Source organism: Stegostoma tigrinum, chromosome 29, assembly GCF_030684315.1.
Source record: "Stegostoma tigrinum isolate sSteTig4 chromosome 29, sSteTig4.hap1, whole genome shotgun sequence".
NCBI classification, from domain to species: domain Eukaryota; kingdom Metazoa; phylum Chordata; class Chondrichthyes; order Orectolobiformes; family Stegostomatidae; genus Stegostoma; species Stegostoma tigrinum.
Genome location: NC_081382.1, coordinates 41,277,640 through 41,294,289, shown reverse-complemented (window position 1 = coordinate 41,294,289; position 16,650 = coordinate 41,277,640). Strand labels below are relative to the sequence as shown.

At 50.7% G+C, this 16,650-nt stretch overlaps 1 protein-coding gene across 1 annotated transcript in view; it reads left to right on the top strand.

Moving 5' to 3' along the window:
- The window catches only part of lamc3 (laminin, gamma 3), a 143,167-nt gene that overhangs the window by 48,260 nt on the left and 78,257 nt on the right, over positions 1–16,650 (top strand). The window contains exons 5-10 of the mRNA XM_059638130.1: positions 2,809–2,997; positions 4,442–4,559; positions 6,042–6,140; positions 8,449–8,585; positions 12,872–12,988; positions 14,558–14,744. Of these exons, the coding sequence (XP_059494113.1) occupies positions 2,809–2,997; positions 4,442–4,559; positions 6,042–6,140; positions 8,449–8,585; positions 12,872–12,988; positions 14,558–14,744 (847 nt within the window). The remainder of the gene's footprint in view (positions 1–2,808; positions 2,998–4,441; positions 4,560–6,041; positions 6,141–8,448; positions 8,586–12,871; positions 12,989–14,557; positions 14,745–16,650) is intronic.

Sequence of the window (16,650 nt, the reverse complement as noted above, 5' to 3'; positions counted from 1 at the left end):
TTTCTGATCAAGGGTCTCAACCCGAAACGTCAGCTTCTCTGATCCTCTGCTGCTGCTTGGCCTGCTGTGTTCATCCAGCTCTACACCTTGTTATCTCAGATTCTCCAGCATCTGCAGTTCCTACTATCTCTGAATTCGAGAGAAGGTCATTTTCTAACCCCAAGGTTCAATTCTGACTGGTGTTTATTGCCTATCTCTAATTGCCCCTTGAGAATCACTGGAGTCAGGACTGGAAAATGGTGAATGTGATGCCCCTGATTATGAAGGGGAGGGGAGGCAGAAGACAGGAATCCGCAGCAGGTCAGCCTGACCTCGCATGTTTGTAGAATCCACTATGAAGGATCGGATTGCGGAGTTCTTGGAAGTGCATGGAGAAATAGGGCTGAGTCAGCTTGACTTTGTCAACCGGAGGTCATCCCTGACAAATCTGTTAGAAATCTTTGACGGGGTAAAAAACAAGCTCGGCAGATGAGAGCCAGTGGATGTGATCTGTTTGGATTTCCAGAATGCCTTTGCTGCACAGGAGGCTGCTGGGTACAGTAAGGGCCCCATGGGGTGAGGGGCGAGTTACTGGGCATGGGTAGAGGATTGGCAGAAGGCAGAGTGTGGGGATCAAGGGGTCTTCTTCGGGATGGCAGGCGGTGACTGCAGGGGTCCCATCCTCTGACCACAGCGATTCACCTGATACATTAACAATGCGGGTGAAGGAACTGAGGGTATAGTTGCTAAACCTACAGATGGAGGGGCCAGTGTTGAGGAGATGGGCATGGGCAGAAGGACATGGACAGCCCAGGGGAGCGGGCAAGGAAGTGGCAGATGGAATACAATGTGGGAAAGTATGAGGTTGGACGCTTTGGCAGGAAGAATAGACACCTAGAGTATTCTACAAATGGGGAAAAGCTTCGGAAAATTGAAACACATTTGGACTTGGGAATATAAGATAACAAAGTGTGAAGCTGTTTGAACACAGCAGGCCAAGCAGCATCTCAGGAGCACAAAAGCTGACGTTTCGGGCCTAGACCCTTCTTCAGAGAGGGGGATGGGGTTGAGGGTTCTGGAATAAATAGGGAGAGAGGGGGACGCAGACCGAAGATGGAGAGAAAAGAAGATAGGTGGAGAGGAGAGTATAGGTGGGGAGGTAGGGAGGGGATAGGTCAGTCCAGGGAAGACGGACAGGTCAAGGAGGTGGGATGAGGTTAGTAGGTAGGAGATGGAGGTGCGGCTTGAGGTGGGAGGAAGGGGTGGGTGAGAGGAAGAACAGGTTAGGGAGGCAGAGACAGGCTGGACTGGTTTTGGGATGCAGTGGGTGGAGGGCAAGAGCTGGGCTGGTTGTGTGGTGCAGTCGGGGGGAGGGGACAAACTAGGCTGGTTTTGGGATGCGGTGGGGGAAGGGGAGATTTTGAAACTGGTGAAGTCCACATTGATACCATTAGGCTGCAGGGTTCCCAAGCGGAATATGAGTTGCTGTTCCTGCAACCTTCAGGTGGCATCATTGTGACACTACAGGAGGCCCATGATGGACATGTCATCTAAAGAATGGGAGGGGGAGTGGAAATGGTTTGCGACTGGGAGGTGCAGTTGTTTATTGCGAACCAAGCAGAGGTGTTCTGCAAAGCGGTCCCCAAGCCTCCGCTTGGTTTCCCCAATGTAGAGGAAGCCACACCAGATACAATGGATGCAGTATATGGATGCAGGACTTGGGAATTCTAGTTCAGGATTTTCCGAAGGTTAACAAGCCAGTTCTGTTGGCAGTTAGGAAGGCAAATGCGATGTTAGCATTCATTTCATTTCGAAAGGGTAGAGCAGGGATGTACTGCTGAGGCTGTATAAAGCTCTGATCAGACCATATCTATAATATTGTGAGCAGTTTAATAGCCCCTTATTGAAGGATGTACTGGCATTAGAGGGGGCCCAGAGGAGCTACACTCAGAATGGTCCCGGGAATGAAGGGCTTGATATGAGGAGCGGTTGAGGACCCTGGTTCTGTCCTCGATGGAGTTTTGGAAGGATTGGGAAGGATCTGCCTGACACTGAGACAGAATACTGAGAGGCCTGGATAGAGTGGAAGTGGAGAAGATGTCTCCACTAGAGGGAGAGACTAGGAGCTGAGGGCACAGCCTCAGGGTGAAGGGACAACCCTTTAGAACTGAGACGAGGAGGAATTCCTTTGGCCAGAGGGAGGTGATTCTGTGGAGCTCATTGCTGCGGGGGCATGTGGAGACCAAGTCATTGAGTGTCCTTCAGATGGAGAGAGAGATAAGCTGTTGATTGGTAAGGGGGGGGGTCAAGGGTTACAGGGAGAAGGCAGGACCATGGGGTTGAGAAACATAACAGCCATGACCGAATAGTGGTGCAGACGCGATGGGCCGAATGGCCTAATTCTGTTCATGTGTCTGACAGCTTCATCTGAGAGTTAGGGGTCACCAACTCTGGTGGGATGTCTTCCTGGAGATTCGATCACATGATCCGCCTCTACTCTCCAAACATAGGTCGCCTGCATCACTCTACATTCCATTCTGAAAGCTGATTGGATGTCCCTTGACTGTCGCTCAGGACTGCCTTCTCCCCAACTTTAATGCCTTTGCAACGAATAAACAGAGGTGTAACCACAGGGATCCAGCTGGAGCAGGGCTGCTCTGGTATTCCGGGGCAGTGCCTGGGCTGAGAGATGGGAGGTGCCCCTCCTTCGTGGTGAGGCTGCGACAGTCTGGAGGTTTTTGTTGGCACGGTCATTGGGAACGGGCAGCCCGGGTCACGGAGCGTGGACGGGGAACTGAGTGATTACTCCCTGCTTTCTCCCCTCCACAGCCTGCAACTGCAGCGGGAGATCGGAGCAGTGTTCCTTCAGCGTGGATCTGTACCGTCGGACTGGCCACGGGGGACAGTGTCAGAACTGCAGGGGTGACACAGCAGGTCCCCACTGTGAGGCATGCAAGGAAAATTTCTACAGGAGGAACGCTGCTGAGGTCTGCGAGTCTTGTAACTGCAGTGCTGTGGGTGAGTGCCCCGGAGAGGAGGCGGGGGTGGAGGGGAATCGGAGTATCCTAATCCCAGGGGGGCCTTGAGGTGGAAGAGCCGATGGGGGATTTGGGATTGAGAGGAGGAATGTTGAAGTGTGCGGGTTTGGATTCCGGGCGCTGGGATGACCCATCAAGGACCATGAACCTCCAAGGGCTGGCTGAGTCTTTCGCCAGAAAGGGTTTGATGGGGTAGATGTCAAGAAGTTGTGGTTAGATCCAAATCTGAAGGTGATGAATATAGAATCCCTACAGCGTGGAAGCAGGCACTTCAGCCCATCGAGATAACAAAGTGTGGAGCTGGATGAACACAGCAGGCCAAGCAGCATCTTAGGAGCACAAAAGCTGACTTTTCGGGCCTAGACCCTTCATCAGAAAAGCCTTTCCTGATGAAGGGTCTAGGCCCAAAACGTCAGCTTTTGTGCTCCTGAGATGCTGCTTGGCCTGCTGTGTTCATCCAGCTCCACACTTTATTATCTCGGATTCTCCAGCATCTGCAGCTGCCATTATCTCTGACCCTCCGAGGATCACTCCATTCCCCTGCCCTATCCCTGTAACCCGACATTTCTCATGGTCAATCCACCTCACCTGCACATCTTTGGACCGTGGGAGGAGTAGCACCGTGGCTCAGCAGTTCGCTCTGCTGCCTCCCAGCACCAGGGACCCAGGTTCGATTCCACCCTCGGGTAACTGTCTGTGTAGAGTTTGCGCATTCTCCCCGTGTCTGCGTGGGTTTCCTCCGGGTGCTCCGGTTTCCTCCCACAGTCCAAAGATGTGCAGGTTAGGGTGGATTGGCCGTGGGAAGTACAGGGTTATAGGGATAAGGTAGGTTGGTGGGTCTGGGTGGGATGCTCTTCAGGGGGTTAATGTGGACTTGATGGGCCAAATGGACTGCTTCCACACCAGAGCAAACCAGAGCACCCGGAGGAAACCCACGCAGACACAGGGAGACTGTGCAAAGTCCACACAGACAGTTGCCGGAGGGTGGAATCGAACCCGGGTCCCTGGCGCTGGGAAGCAGCAGTGCTAATTAATCCAACGGAGAATCCTGCAAAACCTTACCCAAAGATAGCGAGAGGGAATCGTGATGTGAACATTGAAGGAGAGGCTGGATAAAGATGTTAGGAACAAAGGAAGTGAAGAGTTAGGGTGATGGATAAAGTGAAGAGGATGTGAGGGGAGGTTTCAGGGACTAGTTGAGCTGACGAGTGGTGCCTCTGCTGCCCATTTTAGTCCCTGTCACGTTCACTGAGAACTCTTGGGATTCTCAGCTCATTGTAAATGCGTCCTCTCTGTCTCTGTGATATGAAGAGCAATGATGTGGCGAGTGTAATTGGGCTGAACAATGACTGCCATGTTTGCTGGGCTGAGGTGGGTTTGTGCTGGGGAGTCGAACTTTAACTGTGTGTTCTTTCCACCCACAGGGTCACTGAGTTTACAATGTGACCACAACGGGGATTGTGTCTGTAAGGCAACAGTCGCAGGGAAAAAATGTGACCAGTGCCAGAAGGGCTATCACTCTCTCTCGGAGGGAGGGTGCAGGTAAGACAGTTGTGTTGGGAAGTGACAAGGGGTGAGCACAAAAGGAGGCCACTTGGCCCATTGTATCAGTGCCACCTCTTTAAATGAGCTCCCCAGTGAATCCTCCTGCTTCCTTCCTGCTATTATCCTCCGTAGCACTCCAGTTTTTTCCCATGCAATTTTCCAATTTATCCAGTTCCCCTTTGGAAAGTTCCACTCTCAATTTGCTTCCACTACCCTTTAAAGTAGGGCCATTCCAAACCACAGAAACTCAACCTGTCTTCAAACTCATCTCCTTTTTACCACCTGACCTACCATTATTTACTACCCCTTTCACACCATCAATGGTACAAACCACAATCAGCTCCCCTCCCCCACCTTCAATGGTACATCCCACAGTCATTTCCCTTCCCGACCTTCAATGGTACAGTCCATGGTTATCTCAGCGGCCCCCCTCAACCTTCAGTGGAACAGTCCATGATTATGGAAGCTCCACCCAACCTTCAGTGGTACAGTCCATGGTTATCTCAGCTCCACCCAACTTTTAATGGTACAGTCCATGGTTATCTCAGCTCCACCCAACCTTCAGTGGTACAGTCCATGGTTATCTCAGCTCCACCCAACCTTCAGTGGTACAGTCCATGGTTATCTCAGCTCCACCCAACTTTTAATGGTACAGTACATGGTTATCTCAGCTCCACCCAATCTTCAGTGGTACAGTCCATGGTTATCTCAGCTCCACCCAACTTTTAATGGTACAGTACATGGTTATCTCAGCTCCACCCAACCTTCAGTGGTACAGTCCATGGTTATCTCAGCTCCATCCAACTTTTAATGGTACAGTACATGGTTATCTCAGCTCCACCCAACCTTCAGTGGTACAGTCCGTGGTTATCTCAGCTCCACCCAACCTTCACTGGTACAGTCCGTGGTTATGGAAGCTCCACCCAACCTTCAGTGGTACAATCAATGGTTATCTCACCTCCACCCAAACTTTAATGGTACAGTCCATGATTATCTCAGCTCCACCCAACCTTCAGTGGTACAGTACATGGTTATCTCAGCTTTGCCCCCCACCCCCCCAACCAATTCCTCGCAACCTTCAGTTGTAAGGTCCACAGCCATTTCTCTCTCCCATCACCTCAGGAAGGACATACCAGCTGTGGCATAGAGCTCCTCTTCCCCCCAACTTTCAGTGGTAAAGTCCATGGCTGTCTCCCCTTCCCTCCCTCCCTCGCCTTGCACCTTGAATGGCACAGCCTCGAGGCTGCCCCCTCCTGCTCTTTTCCATTTGCAGAAGGAGATCATTTGGCCCATCTTACTTGTGCCAGCTCTTTGAAGGAGACATTGAGTTGGCCCCACTGCCCCCTCCACTGTGTCCCCCCAGTTTTAATTTGGCAGGGGGAGTATTCCCAACCGGAGAACCTTGTGTTGACGGGAATGTGTGGGAGTGGGCTGCACCAGCGCGATCAACGGCGCTCAGTAATAGCCATCTCTTTTCAGAAAGTGCGGCTGTTGGCCTGAAGGCAGCATCGGTGACTGCGATTCGGCCAACGGAGAATGTACCTGTAAACGGAACGTGGAGGGAGCCCTGTGCCACAGGTCAGTCAGAGACGGTGAGATCCGTCCAGAAAGATTGCGAGCTTAACCAAGCTGAACCGCGTAAAAAGGGAATCGACGCATGTGCTAGAGATTAACGTCGACCCGGGGAGGCACATTCCGAAACATAATGAAAGAGCTGGAAAAGGTCCATATTGACTGATTATCCTGCATTGTCTCATGATGACAGCTGATATTTCAGTTGGACCGTTTGTCACTTGGTAGAACAGAACTTGAGAAATGTTTCTAAAAAAACACCAGGTTTCCACCCTGCATTCATCAGGACACCAGCAAGAATGCTGCATTCCAAGGGGAACAGTCCTGTACATCATCTGCGTAACTGCTGCTGATTGGTTGGTTGGCAAGTAGACTCTGGTTGAGGCATTGCCCTGGACAGTGCATCAGGAACCAATTGTCCTCACCATGCTTTAGTTTAATTCGAAACATATGCAAAGCCTGGGTAGGTTCATTTTCCCCGCACAGAAGAAGTTCCTGTGTCTGAACATAGGTTTTTGAACTAAGTTTGTTTGATGAGTAACCTTTGAGCCATTTCTGCACAGTTTCGAAGATCAGTGCAGAGTGGAGGCCTCACAACTGATCTTTCAGACACTACTGTTGTTCCCATTTTGGTAATAAGTTACAGTAACCACAACAGCCAGGAACAAAACAGCACCACCTTCCTGTTCCCTCGAATTTCTCCTGTCGCTGGGTAGGTTTCCGAGATCCTTCTGCAGCGTGACTGCAGGAACAGGACATGAAGGGGGTGATGGTGCACGTGTGTGTGCGCGTGTGTGCGCGTGTGTGCGCGTGTGTGCGCGTGTGTGCGTGTCTGTGTGTGTGTGTGTCTGTGTGTGTGTGTGTGTGTGTGTGTCTGTGTGTGTGCGTGTGCGTGTGTGTGTGTGTGTGCGCATCTCTGCGTGTGAGCACCTGAGTGCGTGTGTGTGTGCATGCACGCAGAGGGGAGGCAACCCCCAGGGTGGTGGATGAACAGATCCAAAAGAATGTTGATTTCTCGGCTCTTACCCACCCCAAACCCAATCTCCCCTCTCCCCCTTCCCCATCTACAAGGCACAAGTCAGGAGTGTAATGGAACACTCCCCACTTGCCTGGATGGGGGCAGCCCCAACAACACTCAAAAAGCTCAACACCATCCAGGACAAAGCAGCCGCTTGATTGGCACCACATCCACAAACATTCACTCCCTCCACCACCGACGCTCAGTAGCAGCAGTGTGTACTGTCTACAAGATGCACTGCAGCAATTCACCAAAGATCCTCAGGCAGCACCTTCCAAACCCACGACCACTTCCATCTAGAAGGACAAGGGCAGCAGATACAGGGGAACACCATCCCCTGCAAGTTCCCCTCCAAGCCACTCACCATCCTGACTTGGAAATATATCGCCGTTCCTTCACTGTCACTGGGTCAAACTCCTGGAATTCCCTCCCTAGGTGCAATGAGGGTCACCCTACAGCACATGGACTGCAGTGTTTCAAGAAAGTGACTCCCAGGGAAGCAATGGCCCAGTGGTATTATCGCGGGAGTTAATCCAGAGACCCAGAAGACATTCTGGGGACCAGGGTTCAAATCCTGCCACGGCAGATGGTGGAATTTAAATTCAATAAATATCTGGAATTAAGAATCTAATGAAGACCATGAATCAATTGTCGATTGTCAGGAAAAACCCATCTGGTTCACCGATGTCCTTCAGGGAAGGAAACTGCCATCCTGACCTGGTCTGGCCTACATGTGACTCCAGACCCACAGCAATGTGGTTAGCTCTCACCTGCCCCCTGGGCAATAGCCAGTGACACCCTCATCCCATGAATGAATGAAAGGATTGCAATCTCCAAAAATGTTACGCGTGGTCCAAAAAGTAACAAATCCCAGTTTAAGAAAAAAATTAGCAGTCTTTTCCCACAAGGAATAACTTGGCCACTCCTTTCTAAACACCTCCTAAAATATCATCTCCCACAGAGCATCGATGTGAAAAGTCAGCCTAATGCTGAGGATTGATGGGATGGAGTGGCTCTACAGACAGAGACATAGAGTCACCCAGCACAGAAACAGACCCTTCGGTCCCACCAGCCCATAATCCCAAACTAAAGTGGTCCCGGCTGCCTGCGCACGGCCCATATCCCTCCAAACCTCTCCTATTTCTGAATTTATCTAAATGTAATTTGAATGTTTGTTCTCTGTGAAGCAGAATCATATTGTTCTCCCTTGATGAGGCAACTCATTGGAAAATTGATATAAAATCTGATAATTTTTTTTACTCTAAACCTGCAATAATCGTGTGTTTCTGTGGTCAGGTGCAAGTCAGGAACTTTCAATCTACAAGCCCACAATCCTCATGGCTGTAGCAGCTGTTTCTGCTATGGTCACTCAACGGCCTGTACATCAGCTTCCCAGTTCACCGTTCATCGCATAGTTTCCACCTTCCAGCAAGGTATCCTTCATTGTTCAACACAGTTCTACAAAGATGTGCAAACAACACTCGCGAAGCTGGAACGTGTTTGTAAAAATAATAAGGAAGAACAGAAGGCAGGAGGCTAGAATGTGTTTGTAACTGTGATCAGGGAGAACAGAAATGCGTGGACCCTTTAACAGATAGAGTGCTTTTTCTAAGCTTGGAGATTTAAACAGAAAATATCTACGAGCGGCTGGACAGAGAGTTCATGATCTGAAAGTTGTGTCGAAGGGTTATTCTGTTAGCAGGCCAAGCAGCAGTTTTAGCACAATAATAGTTTTTTAAAAATTTAGCCATTTAATTTAACCAGGCCCCTAGATACTGAAAGTCAAATGAATTTAAATCTGGTGGTGTTGGCAACCTGGGACAGTAAGAAATGGACAGGTCATCAAGGGCGTAAAAAAAAGGGAGCATTTGGAAAAGGAGAAGAGGGCCTAATACTGTTTGAAGTGAAAGTAAATCTGCCATCAGACATAAACCCGGCTTTCACACAAAATCATGAAGATCTCTTTAAACAAAAACTCCATCAAAGATACCACCACCAGTTCAAAATCCTCACAGGAAAAATTACCAAGGGAAGAGCAGAGAGAGGAGACGTTCCTGATGGATGGTCAGTGGAGGAGGTAGAACTTTCCAGAAGACACATTCGGTGTCAACTTGGAAAGATTAAGATTTAATTTATTGTTGTCTTATTAATTGGGTTTATATAAGTGGGAGATAACGCAGCAGGCCAAGCAGCATCAGAGGAGCACAAAGGCTGACATTTCAGGCCTAGACACTTCATCAGAAAAGGGGATTTTTCTGAAGAAGGGGCTAGGCCCAAAACGTCAGCTTTCCTGCTCCTCTGATGCTGCTCGGCCTGCTGTGTCCATCCAGCTCTACACCTCGTTATCTTGGATTCTCCAGCATCTGCAGTTCCCATTATCTCTTATATAAGTGGGACATGTGTTTATCTGAACAGCATTCTGATGGAATTTTCTTCAGCTAGGGAATAGTTAAGAATTAGGGGGGAGTTATTTCATTTGTTCGTAACCTTGTTAGTTGGTTCACTGTGACAGTTAATAAATAAATTGTTGCTTGTTACTTATAAAGTGAATATGAGGAATTTTCTTTCAATTCACCTCCCATTCTCTGAAGAGTTTAACAGATTAGGTGAGGAGAGATAAGGTTCTCTGGATGTTTCGGGTTTAATTATTGGAAGGGGACCCCTACGCCTGCTGTGACAGACAGGGGGCTTGTGTTTTGATTTTAATAATCAGAGGGGTTCAACATCCTCTACCTAACAACAGCAGTGGTGGACTACGGGCTGGATTTGGGATGTTAGTCAGTGCGAGCTGTGATTCAGTGGTAGCAATCTGTCCTCTGAGGGCCTCATAAGGCAGCCCCTCCAACAGTGCCCACTCCCTCAGCGCTGACCCTCCGACAGTGCGGCGCTCCCTCAGCACTGACCCTCCGACAGTGCCCACTCCCTCAGCACTGACCCTCCGACAGTGCCCACTTCCTCAGCACTGACCCTCCGACAGTGCCCACTCCGTCAGCGCTGACCCTCCGACAGTGCCCACTCCCTCAGCGCTGACCCTCCGACAGCCCATTCCCTCAGCACTGGCCCTCCGACAGTGAAGTGGTCTCTCAGCACTGACCCTCTGACAGTGCCCACTCCCTCAGCACTTTCCCTCCGACAGTGCCCATTCCCTCAGCACTGGCCCTCCGACAGTGTGGCACTCCCTCAGCGCTGGCCCTGCAACAGTGCAGCGCTCTCTCAGCGCTGGACCTCTGACAGTGCCCACTCCCTCAGCACTGGCCCTCCGACAGAGCACGGCTCCCTCAGCGCTGACCCTCTGACAGTGCCCACTCCCTCAGCGCTGACCCTCCGACAGTGCGGCGCTCCCTCAGCGCTGACCCTCCAACAGTGCCCACTCCCTCAGCACTGACCCTCTGACAGTGCCCACTCCCTCAGCACTAACCCTCTGACAGTACCTGCTCCCTCAGCACCGACCCTCCGACAGTGCGGCGCTCCCTCAGCACTGACCCTCCGACAGTGCCCATTCCCTCAGCACTGGCCCTCCGACAGTGTGGCACTCCCTCAGCGCTGGCCCTCCAACAGTGCAGCGCTCTCTCAGCGCTGGACCTCCAACAGTGCCCACTCCCTCAGCACTAACCCTCTGACAGTACCTGCTCCCTCAGCACCGACCCTCCGACAGTGCGGCGCTCCCTCAGCGCTGACCCTCCGACAGAGTCCACTCCCTCAGCACTGACCCTGCGGCAGAGCCCACTCCCTCAGCGCTGACCCTCCAACAGTGCCCACTCCCTCAGCACTGACCCTCTGACAGTGCAGCACTCCCTCAGCACTGACTCTCCGATAGTGCCCACTCCCTCAGCGCTGACCCTCCGTCAGAGCAGCCCCTCTTTAGAATTGCGCTGGTACTTCTAACCTCAGATTTCCCTCAAATATCTACTCCCTTGAGTTTCAGTGCAGAGGCCTGGGCGCTGCCTCTGAGACAATCCTGAGACGTGTGATTTGTGGACAGTAACAGTTATACGAGCCTGAGGACACTTCAGTTCAGGGAAATACGGCTGAATGTCCAGGTCATCTCAGGTAAACCCAGATTCAGGTGATTTATTATTGTTACATGTACCGAGATACAGTGATTACTGTTTTGCATATTAACCAGATTAATTATACCTTAGATAATAAAATGTGAGGCTGGATGAACACAGCAGGCCCAGCAGCATCTCAGGAGCACAAAAGCTGACGTTTCGGGCCTAGACCCTTCATCAGAGAGGGGGATGGGGAGAGGGAACTGGAATAAATAGGGAGAGAGGGGGAGGCGGACCGAAGATGGAGAGAAAAGAAGATAGGTGGAGAGGAGAGAATAGGTGGGGAGGGGATAGGTCAGTCCAGGGAAGATGGACAGGTCAAGGAGGTGGGATGAGGTTAGTAGGTAGGAGATGGAGGTGCGGCTTGGGGTGGGAGGAAGGGATGAGTGAGGAAGAACAGGTTAGGGAGGCAGAGACAGGTTGGGCTGGTTTTGGGATGCAGTGGGTGGAGGGGAAGAGCTGGGCTGGTTGTGTGGTGCAGTGGGGGGAGGGGACGAAATGGGCTGGTTTTGGGATGCGGTGGGGGAAGGGGAGATTTTGAAGCTGGTGAAGTCCACATTGATACCATTGGGCTGCAGGGTTCCCAAGCGGAATATGAGTTGCTGTTCCTGCAACTTTCGGGTGGCATCATTGTGGCACTGCAGGAGGCCCATGATGGACATATCGTCTGAGGAATGGGAGGGGGAGTGGAAATGGTTTGCGACTGGGAGGTGCAGTTGTTTATTGCGAACTGAGCGGAGGTGTTCTGCAAAGCGGTCCCCAAGCCTCCGCTTGGTTTCCCCAATGTAGAGGAAGCCGCACCGGGTACAGTGGATGCAGTATACCACATTGGCAGATGTGCAGGTGAACCTCTGCTTAATATGGAAAGTCATCTTGGGGCCTGGGATAGGGGTGAGGGAGGAGGTGTGGGGGCAAGTATACCTTGTATTAGTACATCAGGGTAATAGGCCAGAAAGCAGACTATAGTGTTACAGCTATAGAGAAGGTGTAGAGAAAGTTCAATATGTGTTCGGCAGCTTTTGGAATACTGCGTGCAATTCTAGTCTCGTTGCTGTCGGAAGGATGTTGTGAAGCTGGAAAGGGTGCAGAAAAGATTTACAAGGATGTTGCCGGGCTGGAGGGTTTGAGCTACAGGGAGGGATTGGGACTATTTTCCCTGGCGCGTCAGAGGCTGAGGGGTGACCTTATAGAGATTTATAAAACCATGGCCCGCATGGAGAGGGTAGGTAGACGAGGGTAGGGGCGTGCAAAAGTAGAGGGGCATAGGTTCCGTGTGAGAGGGGAAGGATTTAAGAAGGACCCGAGGGGCAACATTTTCACACAGAGGGTGGTGCGTGTGTGGAATGAGCTGCCAGAGGAAGTGGTGGAGGCTGGTACAGTCACAAAATCTAAAAGGCATCTGGATGGGGATATGAACACGAAGGGTCTAAGAGGGAAGCGGGCCAAATGCTAGCAAATGGGACTGGATTAATTTAGAATACCTGGTCAGCATGGACGAGATGGACCGAAGGGTCTGTTTCCATGCTGTACATCTCTATGACTCTAACTCTAATATGAGAGGACCATTCTTCAGTCTGATAACAGCAGGGAAGAAGCTTTTCTTGAATCTGTTGGTATGTTTTTTGAGCTGGGCCGTGACTTTTAGTCCTGTCTGGATGTTTCTGTAGACACCGATGGTTGGCAAAGACAGAGCATGGATGGAGGGGAGTCTCCACTCTCCTGGGAGAAGGGACGGATCAGTCTGTTCCCAGAAGCCGGGGAATGGGAATATTTTGTTGCACCAGGTGAGTACCAAGTAACGTTGGGGATAATGCATGACTTCAGACAGTTGAGACCTCAATAGACAGCATGTCTCCTCTTGTGGTTTGCTCATTGGGAGGATGCTCTGATGTATTGTTCCTTTGAGACTGTTTCTTTGGAACTTCCAATGGGACAGAGGGCTGTACAAATCAGGAGAAGACCATTCGGCCCCTCGATCCTAGCTCTGTCATTCTCTGAGCTCATGGCTGATTTGATTATAGCCTCAAACTGAGAATCATTCACCCCCTTGCTCTAGATGAATCTCTCTACCTCAACCTTCGACATATTATGGCACTGCAGTCAGGAGCCTGTTGAAGTGGTTGATTTCAAAGCTATCGAAGGCCTGAAGGACTGGGTTGAGGGACAGAGCCAGCTACAGTCTGCATTTGCGATCACAAAACCTTTCTCATAGTCACAGGCGAAACTTTGAAGAGCCTCAGGCGTTTGCCAGCAAGAGGGAAGATACTGGTGGCTGACAAATGGAATTTGTGGTGAGGACTGATGGCAGTGTTTTGTGGCAGAGAGAATTTCTGCCCCACCCCATCAATCCCTTGTCCCCCTCTGTGTCCTCCTCCTAATGCCCCCCCCGACTCCCCACCTTTTGATGGGTAATTACTGCTCAGCTTCTCTCTGCACCTAGCAAGGGTCTCAGGTTTATCTATCTGTGCCCCCACCTCAATGAATTTCGGGCATGACAGTGATGTTGAACTCTTCTTCCATCGTCGCTGTGTCCATTTCTTTGGACAGGATCCCTCTTCCCGTTCCACAGATTCCCTTCACCCACCTCCATCGCTCTCCCTCCACCTGGACTCCTCCCTTATCTTTTCCCTCCACTCGATTCACTCGTCGAGAACTGTCGCCATTCCCCACCTCCCCTTTCCCCGTTCAAACTGATCTCCATCTGAGCTGAAAGCTCTCACATGCAGCCCTGACTTTGTAATGAAGTCTGCCAACCAGAGGGGCGCTACTGCGGTCTGGCTCCTGACTTGTATCCTTCCCTGGCTTATTGCCAACCATTCCTCTGGGATCTGTCTCAACCTGTCCACTCACACCTTTACCCCCTCTCCAAGCAGCAAGGCAATGGCCTAGTGGTATGATCACTGGGTTATCACTCCACAGACCCAGCTAATGTCCCGGGGACCCAGGTTCGAATCCCACCATGGCAGAATAAATACCTGTAACTAGGAGTCCAACGATGTCCATGAGTCTGTTGCCGATTGTCGGAAAAACCCTAAGTGGTTCACTGATGCCTTTTGGAGAAGGAAACTGCCACCCTTACTTGGCCTGGGTCTACATGTGACTCCAGGCCCACAGCAATGTGGTTGACTCCTAACAATAAGGGATGGGCAATAAATGCTGCCTGGCCAGTGATGCTCACATCCTGGGAACAAATACATTAAAAAAAACTCTCTCCTCAGGATCCGAAAAGTTAACTCTGTTTCTCTCTGCACGGACCTGCTGAGTTTCTCCAGCATTCCCTGTTCCCGTTTCAGTCATTACCTTTGCCTTCGATGATCCACCTCAGTGACCCGTATCACCCTGTCTTGTTTCAGCAAAGTTCCTCGCGAACCAGCTTCTCAGCTACAGCCAGAATCTCTCCTTCACCCTCCACGTGGAAAGTGAGGAACTTCCATCCTTGGCCCTGATTCTGGAAGGTTCTGGAATCCATGTCTCTGCTTCAGTTTCCCCAGAGATGCAGAACAAGACATCGTTGTCCCGGGAATGGGCTGTTAACTTCACGTGAGCGATTGTAAACTCTTCTGTTCACAATGGGCATGGCCTGTGGCTTTCACTTTGGGGAATTAATTTAACAGTTTTCAGATTTATTGGGATTCTTTGACATGATTTAATACATCCAGCCCCTGAAGAATGGCAGGGCAGTGTTTCTACCCCATTCGCTTGTTTATTAACAATAAATCTCAAAATCTCATGGACAGATTTCAACAAAACATGGATAGAGTTTGTCCCAAGGAAGATCCTGGAATGTTTGATAGGATCTGGAATGTTGGGAAGTTGGGCGAATATTTAGAATGTCACTGTTTATCTCAGTTGCTGTGGTGGGGCTTGTCACAGGGAGCAGAGTTTTCAGAGCAAGTTGTTGGACATGGATTGGCTTGAAGCCTCCTCGGGGAGATGGAAAGCTCTGGATAAAAGGATTTTTTCTTCCCCCCCACCCCCACCCCAGCTGTGTTATTAGATCATGAACCAGGTTGCTTCGAGGAAGAGGTATGTAATTGGAGTAACACTGACTGAAACCAGTGTGATGCAGCCATTTGCTCAAGGGAATGACATACTTTCTGGGTGACTTCCGGCAAATTCTGTGGTGCTGAGAGAGGCCACTTGGCCCATCTTGCTAAAGCCATGCTAAAGGAACAAGGTTCAAGAGCCGCCCATTCGGCCCATCGCGATGATTCAGCTAATCTTCGTGGATTTCCTCCCTGAGTGTAATTTTCCACACGCTATTCCCACGTCCCTCAATGTCTGTAACATCTCAAAATCGATCGGCGTCTGTTTCAAACATACACTGAACTGTTACATTTGTCTGGCAAAGAAAATTCTACAGATGCACCGTGGAACCGATTAATTACACATTTCCTCTCCTTTCTCTGTAGCCCTGATAATCTCCTCTGATCAATTCCGTTCTGGAGATTTCTGTTGAGTCTGCTTTTTAGATCCCACGAAATAACTCACTGCATTTTAACAAAACGCTCACCTTGCCAATTCACTTTAGTCTCTCGGCCTTTACTCTGTCGAGCCCCACCCTACACCCCCTGTGATTTTGAACTCCCCCCATTAAACCTCCCCTTAACCTTCTCTGATCTAAGGAGAACGACCTGAATTTCTCAGTCGTCAAGTTGGAGCACCTTCCGAATCAGACAGCACATCGACGGCCGTGTGCTTTCACCTCACTACACTACCACCCTCTACCTGCGTCGATGCTCTCGCATTGGCTACAGTAAGTGGATTTTTATAGCTGTGGATCATTTTTCCATAGGGACATTGGCCCTTTTTCTATCACTGCCCCCTGTTTAGTTGGTGGCATTATAATGTGGACTTAGCCCTGCACAGAGGGTTCCCCAATTTATGATCGTCTGCCTCGACCTTACGAACACCGTCCCACACAGCTGTGTCATTTTGAAGTCCCAGCACGCAAACATTTCCTGTTCTGATAGTCGGCTGATTTGTATCGTCCTGCACTGTGCTCCAGCTCGCGTACAAATTGACTTGTGAGCAGACTCCAGAATAGAAGCTGTTCACAACCCAGGGACGCCACCCCCCCCAGGTAATGTAACCAGGTTCAGACGGCAATGGCCCAGGGAGGCAAATAATGCTGGGACTGGGGCAAAAACCATAGATTCAGAACATGATGGCAGGGCGGCACGGTGGCTCAGTGGTTAGCGCTACAGCCTCACAGTGCCAGGGACCCAGGGTCGATACCAGCCTCGGGTAGCTGTGCGGAGTTTGCACGTTCTCCCCTGTGTCTGTGTGGGTTCCCTCCGGGTGCTCCGGTTTCCTCCCACAGTCCAAAGATGTGCAGGTTAGATGGACTGGCCATGCTAAATGGCCTGTAGTGTTCAGGGGTGTGTAGGTTACAGGAGGATGGGTCTGGGTGGGATGCTGCAAGGGGCGGTGTGGACTTGTTGGG